The sequence below is a fragment of the Micropterus dolomieu genome, linkage group LG02, assembly GCF_021292245.1.
Source record: "Micropterus dolomieu isolate WLL.071019.BEF.003 ecotype Adirondacks linkage group LG02, ASM2129224v1, whole genome shotgun sequence".
NCBI classification, from domain to species: Eukaryota; Metazoa; Chordata; class Actinopteri; order Centrarchiformes; family Centrarchidae; genus Micropterus; species Micropterus dolomieu.
The window spans coordinates 26,936,613-26,956,584 of NC_060151.1; the positions used below are offsets into that span (position 1 = coordinate 26,936,613).

Genomic DNA, 19,972 nt, shown 5'->3' on the forward strand with positions numbered 1-19,972 from the left:
CGGGATGTGCAGTGTGAGTGCGGGGCAGGGCTGACTCAGTCTAACCACAGAGAAAGGACGACACAGAGGCAGATCCTGACCAAATACAGACTCAGTCTTGCCTTAGAGAAAGGACGACACAGAGGCAGATCCTGACCAAATACAGACTCAGTCTTGCCACAGAGAAAGGGTTGCTGTGGGATTGTGGGGCGATTGTCGATGCATCTTGATGCATTATGCTTTTTCCCTGGGCAGGGTCTCTGGATGGCTGCTGGGCGTTTAGTTTGTGCATTGGAGTCCGGGGGAGGCATCTCCTCGTTGGCTTGAAGGGGCCTGTTTGGGTCCCTGTTTTACTTCGTTGGCCTCGGATCCGTGCTTCCCCATTTCTCTGTCGGCCAGTTGTTGGACCCCTCTGGATACTGAGGTATATAGTTAGTTTTCGGGATGTGCAGTGTGAGTGCGGGGCAGGGCTGACTCAGTCTAACCACAGAGAAAGGACGACACAGAGGCAGATCCTGACCAAATACAGACTCAGTCTACCCACAGAGAAAGGACGACACAGAGGCAGATCCTGACCAAATACAGACTTAGTCTTGCCTTAGAGAAACAACCGCATAAGAAGTCTTGGCTGCCAACAGATCAAAGAGTCTGTGGTCACTGCACGCTAGGTGAGGCAGCAAGAGATGCCCTTAATTATTAATCCTGAATTTCTGCAGATTTTGTTACCTTTGGACAGGCCCAGGCTAGTTGTATCCTCCTGCAGAGCGTGTGCTAAGCTAAACTAACCAGCTGTCTGTAGCTTCAAACTTGCCGTGCGTGAGTGGTGTCAATTCTCCCATCCAAATCTCGGCAAGGAAGCGAACAGGTGTATTTTTTAAACTGTCAAACTATTTCTTTAGTCTTAACTCGCCTGGCTGTGCAGCCAAACGTGTTCAAACCCACAGAACTTCATCTTGAGTTCTTGTAGAGAATTGAAAGTTTTCTACTGAGTGAATGATGCAGCCATAAAACAATAAAATCATGTCACTGGGTAGAATATTTCACTTACTGTAAAATCCCATGTAGCTTTCGCAAAGAGCTGGAACAAGAATATACGTAATAAATGTGAAACTGTCAGACAATGTGGAATTAATTAGTTTAGTAGTTAGTTTGTGTCATGCACATAAACATGCGCATGTGGTCTTTTAATACAGGTACATCAGGTACACTAAAGGTTTCCTTCCTAAAACACAGCTCAAATTTCTTATGATCATTCATCCAGAAGAATTCAAAACAGAAATTAGAAACATTTTACTAAAAACAGTCCATCATATCATAATATAATGAGCAATAAAACATGAACCTGAAGTCTTCTTATGAAGTAAACCCACATGTTTCTACAGCTAACAGTAATGTACCTGAATTTAACTGTAACGCAAAGATTTTTGTCATCAACACTGAACTTTTATTTGACATTTAATCAGACAAACCAGTTGATCAGCTGTTTTTCACTTCTTTAATTCCATTTCTGCTACAAAACTGTGATTATTTGCATCAAGTGGTTCTCAAGGATTCACATTTTAATCTCTGCTAGTTTCATCTGGATAAAAAAACAAAATCCCAAAGTGCAAAGTCCTCATACAGCAGGGCTGTGTCAACACTGCACTACTCACCACAGCGTACATTATTCGCAGGCTGTACAACACACTTTGATGAACACTTATTCTGTTACCCTCTGCAAGGTGATGCTCAGGGACAACAGCACACCTGATCACTTTTCCTGTCTCTATAGCAACCAGGTTAATACACAGACGTGATGTAACCCGCCCACGCCACCCGGATCACAGCCCGGGCTGCTCTGTGGCGTTCAGGTTCAGGTATACAAGTGAAATATGTAAAAACAACACTTAATTGTTGAATAATTTAATAAAAAAAAAAAAAAAACATACAAACACAAAATAATGGCAATAAAATCTCCCTCCTTCAGCACTTTGGCTACAATGTTAAGGTTTTCCTCACATGATTAGTTTAACAACATCTAATTTGTGGTTGCTCCTGTAAGGACGTTCCCCAAAAACTGAAGCGGTGAAACAGGCCAGGCACTCATTTCTTGTAAAGTCACCTGGTTACTGTAAGGTGATACTGTGACTCAGCGGTCGCAGCACGTTTAACCACGAGATCCTGCGGTGCTCTAACTCTAACGACTGACTAGTTATTGATCTCATGACTGGATGCAGTTCTTCTTTTGATGCCGCCGGCGGCTTTTGGATCCTGCTGGGGAGGGAACAAAAGACAGATTAATTTAAAAAATAACAACCCTAATTGGTAAAATGAAGAAATAAATATCACAATTAGGGCCAGTAGAATATCTCAATACTTTTTAAACCTACAATAATTTATTTGTTTTGGGCCACTTTGAGGCAGCGGAAATAAACTTTGAACACAACACTGACATATATACAAGTTGAAATGGGGAACTTGTTAGCAAACATTTACTTTTTGTACATCAAAGAAGTTACAGAGAAACATGATCATTCATTTGGAGTCATGTTTGTGTCACCTGATTGCATGTAAGTCTACCAAGACCTGAGGGAAATATCTGGCTCTTCAGCTGGTAAACTATGTTCACCTCTAACAGTGTCTGTGTACTGTTTGCTGCTAAGCAGGTAGAGTACAGTGGTGTTTTGGGGCCTTTTCACTGAAACTGGTGCTACGAGAGCGCCGAGATTGAACGAAAACAAACAAGTTGCAGGCCGGACAGATTAACACTGAGCTTAAACTCACTATAAAGCTCTGTGATAATTCCTGCACCATTATCAGCGAAACCTTTCACATTGTTTTAATGTTGACATTTGATTAGTTATTATAAAATAGCAATTACAGACGCTTTAAATACCAACTAATTTGTAGTCTTGAGTCTCACATTTCTTAATGTTTGATTAAATTTGTCCTGATTTATATCATGAGTGTGACCATTAACTCAAGCAGGACAATTTTGCTTCTATATGTACCAAACAAAAGTCATCAGTCACTCAATTTGGTGTTGGAAATGAAACTCAGATATTGAAGTTGGACTAAACCTGACATGATAAGTCAATTAATCACCAAATATTTTCAAAGTCTGAGACTGTCCCATCTCATCGCTCCCTTACTTTACTTGCTTAGTTTCACTCAGTTCCTGGATGCCTATGGGATCAAGATTATGTTATTTGACACACAACACAGACACTCAACAATTGAGTCAAGATAGAATAATATTGCTGTTTAACATAACTTCAGACTACACCATACATTATAAAAGGCATTTCTTAGTTCATGACAAAGTAGAAAAGACAGTTCCCCAAAACTACTGCATCTCTGGACTCGCTCACATGTAGGCTATTCTATGTGATCTCCTTTTGATAACTAATGTAATATTGCTTAACCTCCATTCAGTGAGAAAGAGGCCCACCTCTAACTTTGGAAACACCTGATTTAAATTTATTATAATCATTTTTTGTCTGGACAAAACAACGCACTTGGACACTTTTGGCTCTGTGACACGCATTTTTTTTTTTTTTACTGTTTTCTGACATTTTATAGACCAATTAATGAATTAATTAAGCAAGAAAATAATCTGCTCATTAGCTGCTAATAAAGTAATTGTTAGTTGCAGCCCTGATTCAGACCATGATGAAACACACAGATTCACAGGCTGTGGGCACGTACCGTCTTCGTCTCCTGTGTTGATGGTCTGCAGAGACATGCTTCTCTGAAGGATCTTTGAGGGCCTCTTGGTTTTGGATTTCGGTGGACCTGGTTTCTCAATGATCTCAAACGAGTCCTCCAGCTCAGTTCCTGCGACAGCATGGGTCTCTTTACAGGTGGGGGCGGGGCTCTGAGGAGTGACCACGCCTTCCTGTATAGTATCTGTGCTGTGATTGCCTCTGCCTTTCAAGAAGTGCCTGAAGGAGCTGCGTTGTTTCTTCGCTCCAGCGGCCAGGTTCTTCTTCAACCCTCCCTTTCCATCCTCATCATCCTCCTCTGCAGGTGGACCAGGACTCTGTGAGGAGACTCGGTCCACCTTCTCCCCACTGTTCCCGTTGGCACGAAGGATGCCGTTCTGCAGGCCGTTCCTGTGGTTCAGCCCACCGACCAGCGAGTCGCTCGGAGTCGACAGGTCTTGTAGGGAACCTGTTAGGCCCCTACTGTTCCCAAAAACTAAAGAGTACTTAGGATTATGGTATTTATGTGCAGGCACCTTTAGGTCGATCTGTCTGGAGTCCCCAACAGATACTTGAAAGCGAGACATGGAGACGGGCACATGCCGGATTTCCTCCACCTTCGGCTTCGTTATGGGCACAGGAATAGGCGGCTTGGTGATGTTGAACTCCCTGTAAAGGTCCACCTGCTCAGACACGGCGTACAGCTCCCTGAAGTCATTGTCAAAGAAGTCCACAGTTTGTCCCGACATCACGGTGATCATGTTCCTGTCCATCCGAGAGGAACTCCAGGTGAAGCTGGAAGAAAAAAGAGGGATTTAAACCAAAAGTAAACCTGTGTTAAGGTGTTGGATGAGAAGATTGATCCTAATGTGTACAGTAAATATGAAGCTACCACCAGACAGTTAGCTTAGCGTATTGGTACTTCTTATTGGTTCAGTTCGTGCAGTTCAGTTCATCGATAAGATGCTCTTATCAGTCCTATTTATTACAAAAAAATTGCCTTTGAAAAAATATTTTATTTGAAAAAAGAATTTAATATTTTTTATTAACTAAATATTGTTTCTAGAGCAGCAACAGGATTCACAACAGAAAGGTCACTAATATTTCACTGAAAACAAATCTAAAATGTCAGTAAAATCAATCATATTTCTGACATCAACATACTGACCAAAGTTTAGAAAGAAAAGAAGAAGAACAGTCCTCCTCCTCCTCCTCCTCCTCCCTCTGCTGCTGCTGGTAGAAAGGAGGGCTGATCTGTCTCCAGCTTATAATGTGCCATATTTTAATGTACAGGCAAACTAAGCTAAACAGTTACTAAAGACAGAGAGCTTTTGCTTTAGCTAGTTTGTAACAATAAGCTATTAGCTGAACTAACGCTGTGCCTGTATAATACCAAAACACAGCTGCAGTGGATGAGAGACTGAGCAGATTAAAACATCACTTTTTGCATATTTATTCTTAGTAAACAGGTGTGTTGGTGAAGTATTTTACACTTTTTTAACTCGCGAAGCTTTTATTGCACCACGTGGCCTATTTAACGAGTGTAGTTATACGTCCACTGATCAGGTGGCTGACTTCGCTCAGTGTGTGCGTGTATGTGTGTGTGGAGTGGAGGTGTAACACCAAAATCTGTGACCTATCAGATTCAGTGATTACACCCAAACGATGATGTTTTCCTAACCATAACCAAGTACTTTTGGTGCCTAAATCCAACCAAGTACTTTTGGTGCCTAAACCCAACCAAGTACTTTTGGTGCCTAAATCCAACCAAGTACTTTTGGTGCCTAAATCCAACCAAGTACTTTTGGTGCCCAAACCCAACCAAGTACTAAACCCAACCAAGTACTTTTGGTGCCCAAACCCAACCAAGTACTAAACCCAACCAAGTACTTTTGGTGCCTAAACCCAACCAAGTACTTTGGTGCCCAAACCCAACCAAGTACTTTTGGTGCCTAAATCCAACCAAGTACTTTTGGTGCTTAAACCCAACCAAGTACTTTTGGTGCCCAAACCCAACCAAGTACTTTTGGTGCCTAAATCCAACCAAGTACTTTTGGTGCCCAAACCCAACCAAGTACTAAACCCAACCAAGTACTTTTGGTGCCTAAACCCAACCAAGTACTTTTGGTGCCCAAACCCAACCAAGTACTAAACCCAACCAAGTACTTTTGGTGCCCAAACCCAACCAAGTACTAAACCCAACCAAGTACTTTTGGTGCCTAAACCCAACCAAGTACTTTTGGTGCCCAAACCCAACCAAGTACTTTTGGTGCCTAAACCCAACCAAGTACTTTTGGTGCCTAAACCCAACCAAGTACTTTTGGTGCCCAAACCAAACCAAGTACTTTTGGTGCCCAAACCCAACCAAGTACTAAACCCAACCAAGTACTAAACCCAACCAAGTACTTTTGGTGCCTAAACCCAACCAAGTACTAAACCCAACCAAGTACTTTTGGTGCCTAAACCCAACCAAGTACTTTTGGTGCCTAAACCAACCAAGTACGTTTGGTGCCTAAACCCAACTAAACTGCAACCGCTTCACATCATCAACAAAGCCTCTGGTGCTTAACTTGCAATTTGGGTCACAGAATCTGACAGGTCACACATTTTGGTGTCCCAGAGGCGCTCTGCAGAGACACAGAGGAGGGGAGAGGCTGCAGGTCAGACAGTTAGTGTTGAGCCTTGATTGCCGGTGAGCGGTACAGCGCATGTGAAACTCAACAAAGACGAGAAGGAAACGATATAGGCTTAGCTCACTCTTCAGCTACTTCCATACACTTTACATGTAACGTTAGTTTAATTTTGTTGTCATATCAGATTATGTGCTGGGCCACATGGAGGTTGCTTCGGGGCCGGATGTGTCCCGCGGGCCACCAATTGCATAGGTCTGGCGTAGCATAATGCTAACACAATACTTGCACCTCTAAAGCTCATTAATCAACATGTTAACAGGGCTCTCAAGTCTCACGCATTCACCGTGAGACACACGCATTTGAGCCAGTTCACAAGCTCACACACCACACCTTGGATTTCTCACACTGATAAGTAAGTTAAGAGATAACACCCTCAAAGTTGTCCCGCTATATTCAATTAATGGACGATCATTTTTGTGCCGAGTTCATTGGAAGTTGGAAGCTCATGCATTAATGTAGTTGGTTGAGGTTGAACTATTTTGTATCAGACTGCAATTAATGATTATTTTTATTTTAATTAGCTGATTATTTTCTGTATTCATCAATTGTAATAAATTCTGAAATGTTAGTTCCCTTAGTGACACCTTCACAATGCTTGTTTTGTCAGTCCACACCTTAAAATGATTAAATATACATTAAAACAATCAAGTAAAAGCAGCAAATCTTCCCGTTTGTGAAGCTGGAACCATGAAATGTTTTTACATGAAAAATTACTTTACCAAAACAGTTGCCCATTAAATTTCTGTCAATTAGCCCAACTGACATAGTTCTTTTAGCTGGACTTGTATAAACTGTTAAGTAATTTAATTTATACCAAAACATCCTATTTTTTAAACTCTTTATACGTTGTGTGTAAAACGCTTCTTTTGGAGTAGAAGTACAAAGTGGCATGAAAAGAAAAATTCAAGTTCGGCTGGGGCCAAGGGGCCGCTGCTGCAAATATTTGAGTGGCTCCTCCTCTAACCTGCGTTATCTCACTCCAAACTTTTGATAAAACTTGAGAGCCCTGTGTTTTAAATCTCGTTAGTGTCATAGATGATCAAGATTACTTAAGTCAGTGCTGTTATGGCAGCCCTAAGAAGCAGTATAGGAGATTGTTCCTGTTTTTAAAAGCTTCAAAAACTTCACACATTCATTCACACAGACCCAAATTTCTTTACGTAGGCATCGACTCATCACACATGAGTCATAACATGATTGTGCTCATTTCATTTAGCGCCGATACGTCGTTTCAGTTTTGACTTTAATGCATCACTAATGTGTTCGTAAAGTGCACCGAAACCAGCTTCATCATTGATGTGGTCGCTAACATGATCTACCTGTGAACTCAGAGGTGGCTGATGTATGTCACTTGCAGGTACGAAAAATGAAACGTGTGGAAAGACGTGTCATCTTTAGTCAGACACAGGTTACTGTATACAGGAGCTTAACACTTTACTTTGTATGTTGTATCCAAAACATTTAAATCAGCTTATTTTTGCAGACGTCTGGGTCACGTATTTGTAGGTTTCAAGGGTGGATGGAGTTTTCTGTGACAAGAATTTCTTTTAAACTTTTCAGTATGATTCAGATTACAGTCGATGAATATCATTTAAGCAACAAGATTCCTTACACATTTATTTAAAGACCATCTAATAATGGTCTGTAAAAAAAACCTATATTCTGATATATATTAACTGTGTCTTACCAAAAAGTAATAATTATAATAATTAATAATCTAATTATATATTATACAATAGTGTAACAGTCAAAGGGGACATTTCTGTATTTCTGTATTGAGTACTTTAACTTTTATTACTAACATTAGTAACATTTTCAATGCATGTCTTGCTCAGCACGGCGCTGTTTATTACTGCACTCCCTGGAGAAATATTGTCTAATTTTTGGATAAAACAATCTCAAAAAGAAGCTTTTCCAGTTTTGCAGTTGCATTGTGCATTTGAAGGTTACAACCTTCAAGGTTACAACCTTCAAATGCAACTGCAAAACTGAATACATTCAGGTTGTTAAACTGATTCAAACTAACGTGAAAAAAATAATGATAGTGAACCACCATATCACCTAAATATTGAGAAAGAGGACAACGATATTAAGGATCAACACTGTACAGCTGGTTAGCTCTCTATTCACTATTACAATCATTAAAAAGCAGAACAGTAGGGATTTATAACGTTACATTCAGTAGGAAGTTAGCTAGCGGTAGCTAACTAACGTTAAATTAGGAGCAATCCACAGTCTACATTTTTCTGGATTTGTTTCAGGTTTTGGAAAGAGAATAAATCGTCCTTCTTGTTTCAACCTTTCTGGGTAGCGACTGTAACTATTACAAGTGCCACAGGAACAGCATTTGACCATGTCTTGGAAAAATACGGCAAAAGAAAGCTATAAAACGACTCCTTTTACATTAGAGCCAATGGAGCGCAGCCATGAAAGTGTTGGACCTCAGTTAAGTTTAAAAGTAGGAGTAAATTTCATGAATTCTTAGCACTTAAGACTAAAATGACACTTTGAGAAGCTTGATAAATACCGGGCCTGATCTGACTTTCCCCCTGACTGCCTTTATCACACCTGAGTATCACAACCTGTTGCGGCATCGATTAAAGCTGGAATGAGCAGAGAAAGTAACGGAGAGCTATTCTTTTCAAAATCACCTTCCGGTATTTCACACACATTTCTGCTGTATTATTTCCCCATGCGTTCCATGGGAGTGTAAGGGTTAACACATGTAGGTGGGGTAATTCTTTCACTGAACCTGGTTAATCATTTTAAATAAGCACAGAAAGCTTTTTGCCTCGTAATAATAACAATCTCAGGTTTTACACTTCTGCTTCAATCAGTTCTCATTGATCTACAACAATAGAAGTATGTGCAGGACCAATGCTAGATAAGGAGAGTGGAAGTTTAATACGCTTCAGAAAGTCTTTAAGGTAGTTATTAGTCTGCTGACCTGAGATTTTCTATTGTTACCTGCTGCTCTAAGAGAAAGTTGTTTTATATTTAAAGCCTTTACATCCTCTCAATATTTAGATCTGAGAGTGGAAAGCAGGCCGTCACCAGCGTCACAACGTAGAAATGGAAAAGCGGTATTTTTAAGTGAACTGCAGTTTAAAAACTAATACATAATGTTTTGGACAATAAGTATTTGTTTTATTATTATTATTGTACTTTCTTAAGGTAGCCAAATCTTTTAAACCACTTTTCAAAGCAAACCACTGTTGTTGACAAAACTGTCTCACCGCAAGAACCATTTAGTAACTGTTCCAGAGCTTTTGTTTTTAATAGCTTCCTCAACAGATTGAGTTTACCCAGTTATCACAGCACTGGGCCTCATGCAGGAACATTTTGCGTTCTTCTCCTAAACACCTCTTACTTTTATTTGTGAGGATTGCTCTTAAAAGTATTCCGAGTCACTTTCACCAAACTGGAAGTTTGTAAATCGCTTGTTTCAACTTGATGAACGCTACATGAGATGAGTTCTGCTCTGTTGGCAAATTTCATTCACAAAAATGTACAAAAAGAAGATTTTCACACACCAGAGCTTCCTAAGTCCTGCTCTAACAATGTCAGCAGTGGCATTAGGAGGCCAGAAACAATCAGATAATGAATACAGCTTCAACCGACGTACAAACAATTTGGACTAGGTTTCCATACAATTTGCCAAATGCAGCACAAATTTAAACTGAATTTTTTAGATAATCATCAGAAGAATAAAACTAGTGTTATGCGAATAATGGGAGTTGGTTCTTAGAAAAAAAGCAGAAGGTGGCGCTAGTACTCCAGTCAGGTACCATAATACCATTGTAGAAGAAGAGGGTGCGACGAGATGATGTGATTAAACAGCGGCAGCCAAACACACCTATTGATAGATAGATAAGAAAACATTTTACAGCAGGTGATGTTACACTGTCAGATGTTACAGCGGAGGATGTTGCAACTTGCACAAAGACCCTACGGCTGCTGTCAGAGTGAGCATGCCAAAATATGCAGATAAAATAATTATTTTATATGAAGTAAGAAAAAAAACATCTCACAATGCTCTCACATCAGCGAGCCATGATGGAAATTATAACACCTACAGCTACAGCTGGACAAAATACCTACTTTCTCTATCCACTGAGGAAAATCGTGTAATAGGTTTTATTATTATGATGTACTATATGATATATTTAATACATTTTATTTTGTGTTTAGGTATGGCATCGCATTGGTTTTATAAAAGCTCTTTATATAAATATTTTAAAATATTATATATTTTCCTCGATTACATAGAAAAAGGTGTTTCTCTTCACTAGACTGACTTTAACATGTTATATCTGGTTATTTGGGGAAGTGTAGACAAGGTGTGTGGCCAGGCAACCCGCAGAAACTTGAGATAATAAAAAACTCCCCCTAAAACAGCAAATTAACTTTTTTACATTTTAAATTGAATTAAACAAACAAAATATAACGTGTTAAAATTTTTCTGTCTCATCACAAGGAGTTTAAGGCATTGCGTGCTCACCTGTAAGACCCAAACATTACTTTCTCTCCATCTACCAGCATGTATTTGGAGCACAGGGAGCCGGGCAGCTTTCCAAATGACAGGGCCAGCCCTGCACCTTTCACCATGCGCACACGGAGATTCTGTAAAGAAACACCCACTTAATTACACATTTCAACTGGCTAAGCATCACAAGAGTAAGCCTGAGTAAACTCACTCAGCCAGAGCTATCAAACATCCCCTGCTGTATCACGCATGAGTGATTTATGGAGAAGCCACGTCAAACTTGCACTGTTGCACTTTGCAACATAAAGTCAGAGAAAAGAACAGGCAGAAAAGGAGCCGTAATACTGATTATGCGTTGGGAGGAGGCTCTCCTCTGCTGTCAACCCCGGTGTGGGGCGAAGCATCACGTTACAGTCTTTGGATCTGTTCTCAGCATCTATGAATGTTCATTTGTAAGAAGTAAGAGTAACAGAGCCCAGTGCTCTGAAAAGGCCTTTCACAGCCTTATCAACTGACACCACAATGGGCAGGTATCCCAGGGATCCAGTTAAACTAGACGAGAGCTACAAAACTCTGCATGCAGCAGATAAGACGGTATTGTGTCCCTGTGGAGATAAGATGACGTCTGGCTCAGTGAACTGCTGTTCGCCCACTTAATCTAGATCAACACTGTTTCTCAGGTTCTGCAACACATACAACAGTATTAAATGATAATTCATAAAAATAAGATGATTATATTTTAATCTTTAGGTGCAAAGGTGTGTTAAAAAGGCCCTGGACTGTCTGTTTTTGCTTAATATTTATTCACCACTTTTTAAGAAAATAAGGTTTTTGTAATATATATATATATATATATACACAAACACGTTTGTATATCCTCTGAAAATTAACAGGGATCTTTTCTCCTTATCATTTACTTTTGGGAATATACAATATTTACTGTAGACCCAAGGTGGCCATTTTTGTCAGACGTACCCTCACAGCCTTTACAGATGAACATTTATTTCAAACAGTCATCCATTACCAATTTAAGCCATTGACTCATTACTTTTAGCTAGCTATTTTTAAGCATATCTGCTAATATAATCATATTACCCAACTATACAGCTAAGTAACTTAGGTAAGTTTGATAATTTGATAATGTAAATGCCAAAATCATTACAATCTTAAAATAAAGCTGGTGGGGAATTAGCAAGTAAACACTGAAAAATGAATTTTATTCTAATATGGGTAATTTTTGATCCACTTATGGAAGAGTACAGGTTCCAGTATCTAAGGGTTTAAGGTCTTGTTCACCCAAATCACACACAAAAAAACAACAAAAAGCTTTTTCTGCAGAGGATTTGGGATCAAAACACTGAAAAATTACAATGCTTTATAACTCATGTGTTACTAATGCACACTTTTAGGGGGGTAGAAAATGGTTCCCAGTAAAAACGTCAGATCAGACAGATCATCTTGTACACCTGCTATGAGCAGCACTAATGAAATTCCTTTAAAGTTCACTGTGTTGTGGTGTTGAAAAGCAGAGATATGAGCTGAGCTGAGATCTGAAAACCTTTCCAAAGAAACCTGAAACTATCTACAATGAGGGGTCAGCGGGAAATGTCACGTCATTCTTTGAGATGTTTGAGGCTTGAATGCTGAATGCACCAGACCAAAATACAGCGGTTACTATACATTTGAGGAATGAAAATGTTTGAGGTTTTATAACACCACCACACCAAACACTATAACATTGTCTTTTACTTCAGGAGTTTTCTGAAGAGCGTGACATATGATACATGGTACTGCCATTGTTTACTAAAGGAGGTGAAGCAGTGACCCACTGAGCTTCAGACTCTCCATTTTGCTCTTTGTGTATTTTATTCGTGAGCCTCCTCCCTCTGTAGCACTCTGTCATGCACTCCAGTGTTTGCTGAGCTCACTCCTCACCCGCAGATGCACTGCGTTGATCTGCAGCCGAGCGCACATATCCAGGAAGTGAGGCACTCCACTGGCCTCCAGCACAGCGTAGACAGCCACCCCGCGTCGTGATGAGGCATCCAGCAGGTCCTGGAGGATCTGCAGGTCTGTCAGGAGGTCCATGACAATGGCCACCACCTGGGAACACGGGGAGGGGGGGTGTAACTAAATACATTTACTCTATGTAAGATACTTGAATATTTCCATTTCACATCTACTCACTACAATTTAGAGGTGAATATAGGACTTTTTCTTTGACAGCTGTTTACAGATTAAGATCTTACATCCAAAATGTATGATGAAAATATAACACTGTGTTATTAAACCAGTGGTTAGAATACTTTCCCCATACTTAACATTTTAAATGCAGGTCTGTTGCTTGTAATAAAGAAATTTCATAATTCAGGATTTCCACTTTTACTTAAGTAAAGGATCTTAATTCTTCCTCCACTGACAGACAGCAGGACAAAAAAACTGGTGTTTGGTGTGTTCACACAGTGAGTGTTGCTTGATAAACCCAGGTTGTACTTCCTCTTAACCATTTTCTTTTCCTGTAAAACATCCGACCAGACAGGCTGACAAAGATTTGTGAGCTGTGTGCATGTTACTGATGTCACACCAATGATATCTGGTTGTTTGAGTTCAAATTTACCTTTTATCGTCCTGTTGCAACTTTAAGACACATAAAAGTTTTCACCGCCCCAACTGTCACAGGCCAAAGGCACTAAGACAGTAACTTGTCATTAGTTTTATGACAACATTTAGGCTGATTATTTACTGAAGAAGTGACAGTTGATACCTCAGTGGAACTTGTTCTTCCAGGAGACTAAAAGGTTTGGACGCGCTCCAGCAACGGCTACAATTATCATGCACTGCTAATTATTTTGCGTGTTTGTATTCAAAATCATTACATGACAATAGAGGATCTGACTTGCAGGACTTTCCATATTGGTATATTCCTTTTTTAATACTGTATATTTAATTAAACAAACATGATGACTATTTGCAGTGGAGCATTTTATATGCTTGAGTGCAATTTAGTTTGATCATTTGAGATTCTTTATACTTCCTTATTGCAGCTCTTGTGTACATGTTTGGGCCCGATCCAACAGCCTCCAAACAAGTTTTCCTGGCAGACACCTGTACATGTGACAGCAGCTTGGAAGAATATTAACTGAAATCAGTCAGACTTTGGGGATCACCTGACTGTCCCTCAAATTTGTGGTTTTTGAGTGAAACGTTCCGACAACTATAAGATGCACTGACATTAACTCTTTGCCGCACACATTCATGTTCACATCTGGATGATTGTAACCATTTTGGGGATCCCTTAAAGGAAATAGCTCCACATTATCGGAAACATGCTTATTCGCCAAGAGTTAAGGGTCCAATACTCCGTCAGAACAGCTTCGAAAAATCCCCGTCCTACTCTTTCTGCCCTTGCAATTGTGAGGGGGTGGGGGGTCCAATAATTTCCAATAATTTCTGTAACTTTCCGGAAACGTCAACCTGACATTCACACCCACGTCACACAGACACTGGGAGGTGAGAAAGTAAGAAGCGTTCAAATTCTCACAAGTTCTCTTTTTTATTAACTACGCAATTATTTCTGACCTTCTGACGTGGTCAAAAAATAACTTGAACAAACCTGTTATTTTCTAGCATAACTCAGCTTTTAGTCTTGTTAGGATGGTCAGACATGGTTTAACAGTGATAAAGAGCGCATTAAAATCAAGTCTATCTCACCTGACTATCAAAACCTTTCATTGCTTTTTTCAAACACAAGACTCTGAGACTGCATGTGGCTTTAAATGAGCTGTTCATTTAGACATTTTCTGCGAGGTTGCTCTGTCTCTTAAATGTAGTTCAACCAGAAACATCACAATTCTCCACCTGTCTCGTAGAGATCCACCTGGCTCACAATCCACAGCTCATTTTAATACAAATGACACAGCTGGGCTTCGTCTTTTGAGTTGAGATGCTTGCCTTTCTTTGAGTGACAATTTGAACTTCTGGGTACTGATATGCAGAAGCACTCTCTCAAGTATTTGGCAGGCTTTCAGGAGGAGATGATTTACTTCACCTCAAGCGAAGCAATCTCAGCTTTTGATCAGCTAATTAAGCTGTCGGGGCCCTGAGTAGGCTACTATACACAGTTAATAAAGAGGATTAACTTATGTGTCAAAGTATCTTCAATTATTCACCTACAAGAGCTTTGCAGCTGGTCTGTTATTCAGTCGCGCTAGTCTGTTTAAGTTTTCTATCCTCCACATCTCAAAAAGAAACCCAGTATTCCTTCTGCCAGTTAGAACAAACCCTATCTTCGTACCCTGCAACGACAGATTCTGGTGCAACATGTCAGACCAATCACAGGTGAATGTTCCTCCTTTTAGCTTAATTGTGCATACCTCGGGGGTCAACCAACCAGAAGGAGCTGTGGGAATCTTTGAGTGGGTGAGGAGATTATAAAGAAGTGGCTTGTTAAGTACCAATCTTAACCTGGACTGAAGGATCATGGGGGAGGCTGAACAAGTCTGTATGTCTCTCTGCTGCATGTCCTGATGTGAAGCTGACATTTAGAGCTGCTCGGTCTACACCACGTATGACTCAGCTTGTCAAAACTTGCGTATGACTCTCCCATTGATGTAGATTTTATTAATAATGCCGTGGGCTTGGTTAACCAGTCCCTGTTCCCTTACATGCTGGAAAATTCTGCAAGTGCAAAATACGGTAATGTTTACACGTTAGGTTTAGTAGGTATAATGTTTATATTTTGGGTTAATAAAAAAAAGCAAATCACTTGTGCAATTACTGCCACTTAAATTAGTCGTAAATTAAGTCATAAGTCATAATAAGCAAAAATTGAAGACACTCATCACAATCTGGTTGGAGCCTTTTTTCTTTCTTTCTTATATCAACCCTGATACCAACACGTTCTCATCTCAGGGTCAGTCAAACACCAACGATTTGAGAGAACCTGACAAAGCGTCTGTATTTGACGCACAAAGTACTCTTAAGCATCTGTATAAAATGCCTTTTTAAAATTTTGTATAAGTGCAGATTGGTTAGATTTAGGCACCAAAAGGTTGGATTTAGGAAAACATTGTGTTTTGGGTTGAAATAAGCACATTACGTAACAGCAGATGGGTTACACTGGAGTTACTTGAAAGCCATGGTGTCTCATACAGACGCTGAAGGGTACTTGGGCGTCAAATACCTGCGCTTTTTAGCTCTCTGATTGGGTCTCAAAAGTCATGCAAAGCAGAAACTCAATGCCATTGCCATTGAGTTTTTGACAGGGTATTTTTATTAAAATATTTTGTAACGTGTAAACAACCCATAGAGCCTACAAATGTATTGTGTATGTGGCCGTTTTCTTTGCGCTGCCACAGTCGCTTTAAACTCCTGTGTTACATTCAGTAACACTCCCAGCTCGTTATTGGTCCCTGCGATAAAAAATCTTGTGTGATTCCTCCTCTGCATTACTTTATTCTTTAACCAAATCTTCTGTAACTACAGAATAGCTTCATGTTTACACCGGCACGTGCATGCCCAGTGTACCTGAATGGCCACTAGATGTGCGTTTTCAGTCTTTTAATTTAGACGCAGATCAACTCTGACACGCAGCTAAAACGCTGGTGTGGACAGAGATCGTATTCGTAACTAAATTGGAGTAGTGTAGATGGGGCCTTTATGTGAGCAAAGACACGTTTTGAGTGATTTGTACATTTTTAAGATTTATTTTTAGTAAAATTGGAACAATGTGTAAAATGTGAAAGCAAATATCGTTTCCAGAAAATTAATATTCAAATGCAATGAAAATGATTTCTTCTCAAAGATTAATCATGGCTAAACTTAATAGCTATGATTATACTAATTTAATACTGAGCAGAGTAATAAGCCGTTAGCTAAAGGTTTCTGAGTTTGGTGTCTGTTTTAAACACCTTTCTGAAAGCCAAAAATCTAAGGAATGGATTAAACTGTGTGTTTGTCTGCTTTAACATTAGTTGCACACATTAGCATGACCGGCTAGCTAGCTTCCTACCTTGAGTAGCCTAGAAAATTATTTTCTAGTATAAAAGTGTAAAGCAAAGCATAAATCAAACCACTGTGTTGCTTGCCAAGTCTGTTTTTTGAAGCTTTCCAACCATCCAAAGGTTATAACAAATTTTATTTATAATACTGGAAACAGAGGTTTTACAGATTTTTAGCATTTAGCTGACACTAGCTAGCTACAACTGATCAAATCTGCTAGTTGTCATTTCAGTTCAGCCAAAATCCACAACTGTCTGTAAGAAATTAAAAGCCTTTTTTGTGCCTGTGTGACGTTAAGGACCCATAGTTTAAAAAAATAAATATATGGATATGATAGAGACGTATCAAACTGATTCATGGCAGTGTTACTGCCATCAAGATTTCGGATGCAGCTGAATGGCCTCATGTTAAGCCTCACACTGACATTAGCAGGTCACAAGCTGAAACATAAAGCAGCTCTGTTGTGCAGTAGATCATAATAATTGAAGTTTAAGGTAATAGCTCTTAACCGTCACTTATATTCTCCCTTCCTTATAAAACACAGATCAGTGGGTTTTATCGAACTTGTTGAAACCTGTCTGAATTCGCTTGCACTCTGTGGCCTCGACAGAAGCACCATAAAGCTGAGTCTTAGCAAGGTCTGATGAATCAACAGCACTCACTGATCCTTATTAATAGTGTTATGGAACATTTTAGGCACATCATTTACTGAAGAAAGTAACTATACTTAAGTGGAACTTGTTTATCCAGGTAAAGATTACTCAAGATTAGCAAGTTATGGTGAATCAATGGCAGTCCACTCATTGATCCTTGAAATGGGAGATCTGTTGTTTTCTTTATGTTGATTCTTGGGTTGGAGAACTCGGGCTCAGCTGTCAATTATGACGTGAAACCAGCTTTTTTTATTGCATCAACTAACAATTTAAAATCAAACTTATCAGATAAATGAGCACTTGAACAAACATCAGCGTGATAAGAACTGCAAACACGCTTGTTTGAGCGCTTGAAATCGTTTCGGGGGTTCTCGTGTGGGGATATTTTGACACATTTCTTATAAAACGGAGGGGAAAAACAACCATTTTCAAAACACCTGAGCCAGACAGCTGCCTGCTACACAACTCAAGAACCACAGACTCTGAACAACGACCTACATTAGTTAGAAACACACATCTGTAGGCTCTATCTTTAAGAGATAAAAAAGTAATATTTTAATATAATAGTGTGTCTTTGGATTAAAATAAATGCATTAAGCCTCAGATTATTAACATAAACATTTATTACAGGCTGTCTCATGTATTCATAAAGACAGGACACAGTACACAGGACACTCTGTCACATGATCACCTGAAGCCAATCATTTTGAATTTCATAACGTTTACTCTGCTATGGGCAAAGTAGGACTTTCTACGTCAAGAAGCCACTGATTTTTTTTTTGTTGCTTGGTCGGTTATTTTCATATGTCAGTGCTGTAATCATGTTTTCCTTTTATCTTTTTTAGGGCAGCCTGCAGACATAAAGTTCAGCACTTTGGTCTTTGAAGAAGAGTTGACACAGAATCTCAGGCTTTGGGATTGTGTTAAATTTAATATATTTAGTCTACCTGCCTTCTTCTTTGCAGATACCTTTCTGGCTGAACTTCACTGCGTGTGACATAGAAAGTCTTTATGTAAAGTATGCTGTAAGTGGGTAAAGCAGAAATCATCAACTATTTTGATGCTTTTTCATGGCAAAAATGCAAAAAATCCTAATTTATAGCCTCTCATGTGACTATTTGCTGCTTTAATCTGTGTGGTAAACTGAATATCTTTGGGTTTACAATATTTTTTACTAGTTTTTTTTACTATATTATGGCCTAAATTATCAATCAAGACAATAAGAAATAACTTGATTAATTTAATTAATTGTTATTTGCACCTTTAATGTTTTGTTTTTGCCAAGGTTTGGCTGAGTTTTACTGGCCTCATGTTTCCCTCCTGATTCTCATGTAAATAAAAGGTATAAAGTAGAAGTTCTTACAAGTCACAGTGTTTATTTTTTTAGCTATTATTATAAGAATCAAAAAATAGATAAATTGATAATAGTGTTATTTAAATGTCATTTGATTTAAGGAATTAAAACTTTTTAAACATTTTGTTCGCAGTGTGCAGTGTAACTTTCTTCCTTACATGATAACAAAGAGTTACCTTGTGTGCTTCCTGGATGAGTCTCCTCACCACCTCCTTGATGTGCGGCCCGGGCTCTTTGGGTGGATGGGTGTACACGGACACCCGAGTCACCCCCTTGTAGAGGCCGCTGCTGCCCGGCCAGCCGATGTCTAGAGACGGGACCTCGGTGTCGGACATCTGGGGCCAGTAGGTAGAGTGGACCCCGGAGTCCGCGCTGGAGGACTCTTTGGACTTCTCGTGCTCTCCGGACTCAGAGTCGCTGTCCGTGTCGTATTCGTGAAACGTTTTCCTGATTACTTTCACCTCCCTGGCGGAGAGGAAGTCCTTGATGTTGTCCTCTTTGAGCCGCATCTTGAAGGCACCGTCCCCGTTCCTCAGGAGCTGCTCCAGGGCCGCCCGCTGCTCCTCGCTGTAGTAAAACTCCGGTCTGGACTCCGGGACCTTCTCGTTGACGTGCTCATCGTCCATGCACACCAGCTGAGACTCCGCCATAGCAGGTAAAAAGTTCCCCCCCACCTCCAGTCGATCCTGATCCGCTGCTCTACAAAACAGCGATACCTGTGCGCAAAGGTACGCCAGGCGCTCAGGTGAGTCTCTCAGGAGGCGGGACCAACTACATGCCAGCATAAAGCCAACCACGTTATTACACAACGTCCTGTTATAAAAACTTTCAGAATAAAAGAACATTTGTTGTTGTTTGTGTCTCACCTGCTGGAACTCATTAGACATGTTTACTGGCTCAGGAGAGAGACACATTTCAGGCGTCCTGACCTTCACAGTCTTCACCACCCTTACCTTGAAGAGATTATTATACTCAGCTAAACACAAATAGATGACAAATGGAAATCACTCAAAATACACTGATTTAACTGTAATTCTAAAGTTTAAAAAAAAAATCACATCTACCTTTGCAGTTTTCCGTTATTCCCTTAATAGGCCCCCCGAAATCCTGGAGGGACTGTTTTC

General features: G+C 39.8%; 1 protein-coding gene across 2 annotated transcripts; it reads right to left on the minus strand.

Annotated features, from left to right (window-relative positions):
* Positions 1-1,460: 1,460 nt before the first annotated feature.
* On the minus strand, positions 1,461-19,608 carry fam83fa (family with sequence similarity 83 member Fa). 2 transcript variants are annotated; one of them, XM_046039926.1, is made up of 5 exons: positions 19,025-19,608; positions 12,777-12,944; positions 10,857-10,978; positions 3,667-4,457; positions 1,461-2,229 (listed from the first exon to the last, which is right to left on the minus strand). In XM_046039926.1, exons 1-5 carry the CDS (start codon positions 19,496-19,498, stop codon positions 2,180-2,182), a joined length of 1,605 nt encoding a protein of 534 aa, XP_045895882.1. In that variant the 5' UTR covers positions 19,499-19,608; the 3' UTR covers positions 1,461-2,179. The 2 variants fall into 2 exon arrangements, with proteins under 2 accessions (XP_045895882.1, XP_045895873.1); XM_046039917.1 differs by having other exon boundaries at positions 1,461-2,232.
* Positions 19,609-19,972: the final 364 nt, after the last annotated feature.

Bases quoted from the DNA above. Each gene is read 5' to 3' on its own strand.
- fam83fa (XM_046039917.1), bottom strand. From the start codon at position 19,498: ATGGCGGAGTCTCAGCTGGTGTGCATGGACGATGAGCACGTCAACGAG. The intron at 12,945-19,024 runs GTAACTCTTTGT...CCGTGTTCCCAG, and splicing joins TCATCCAGGAAGCACACAAG to GTGGTGGCCATTGTCATGGA. The intron at 2,233-3,666 runs GTACGTGCCCAC...TTCCCTCCCCAG, and splicing joins CAACACAGGAGACGAAGACG to CAGGATCCAAAAGCCGCCGG.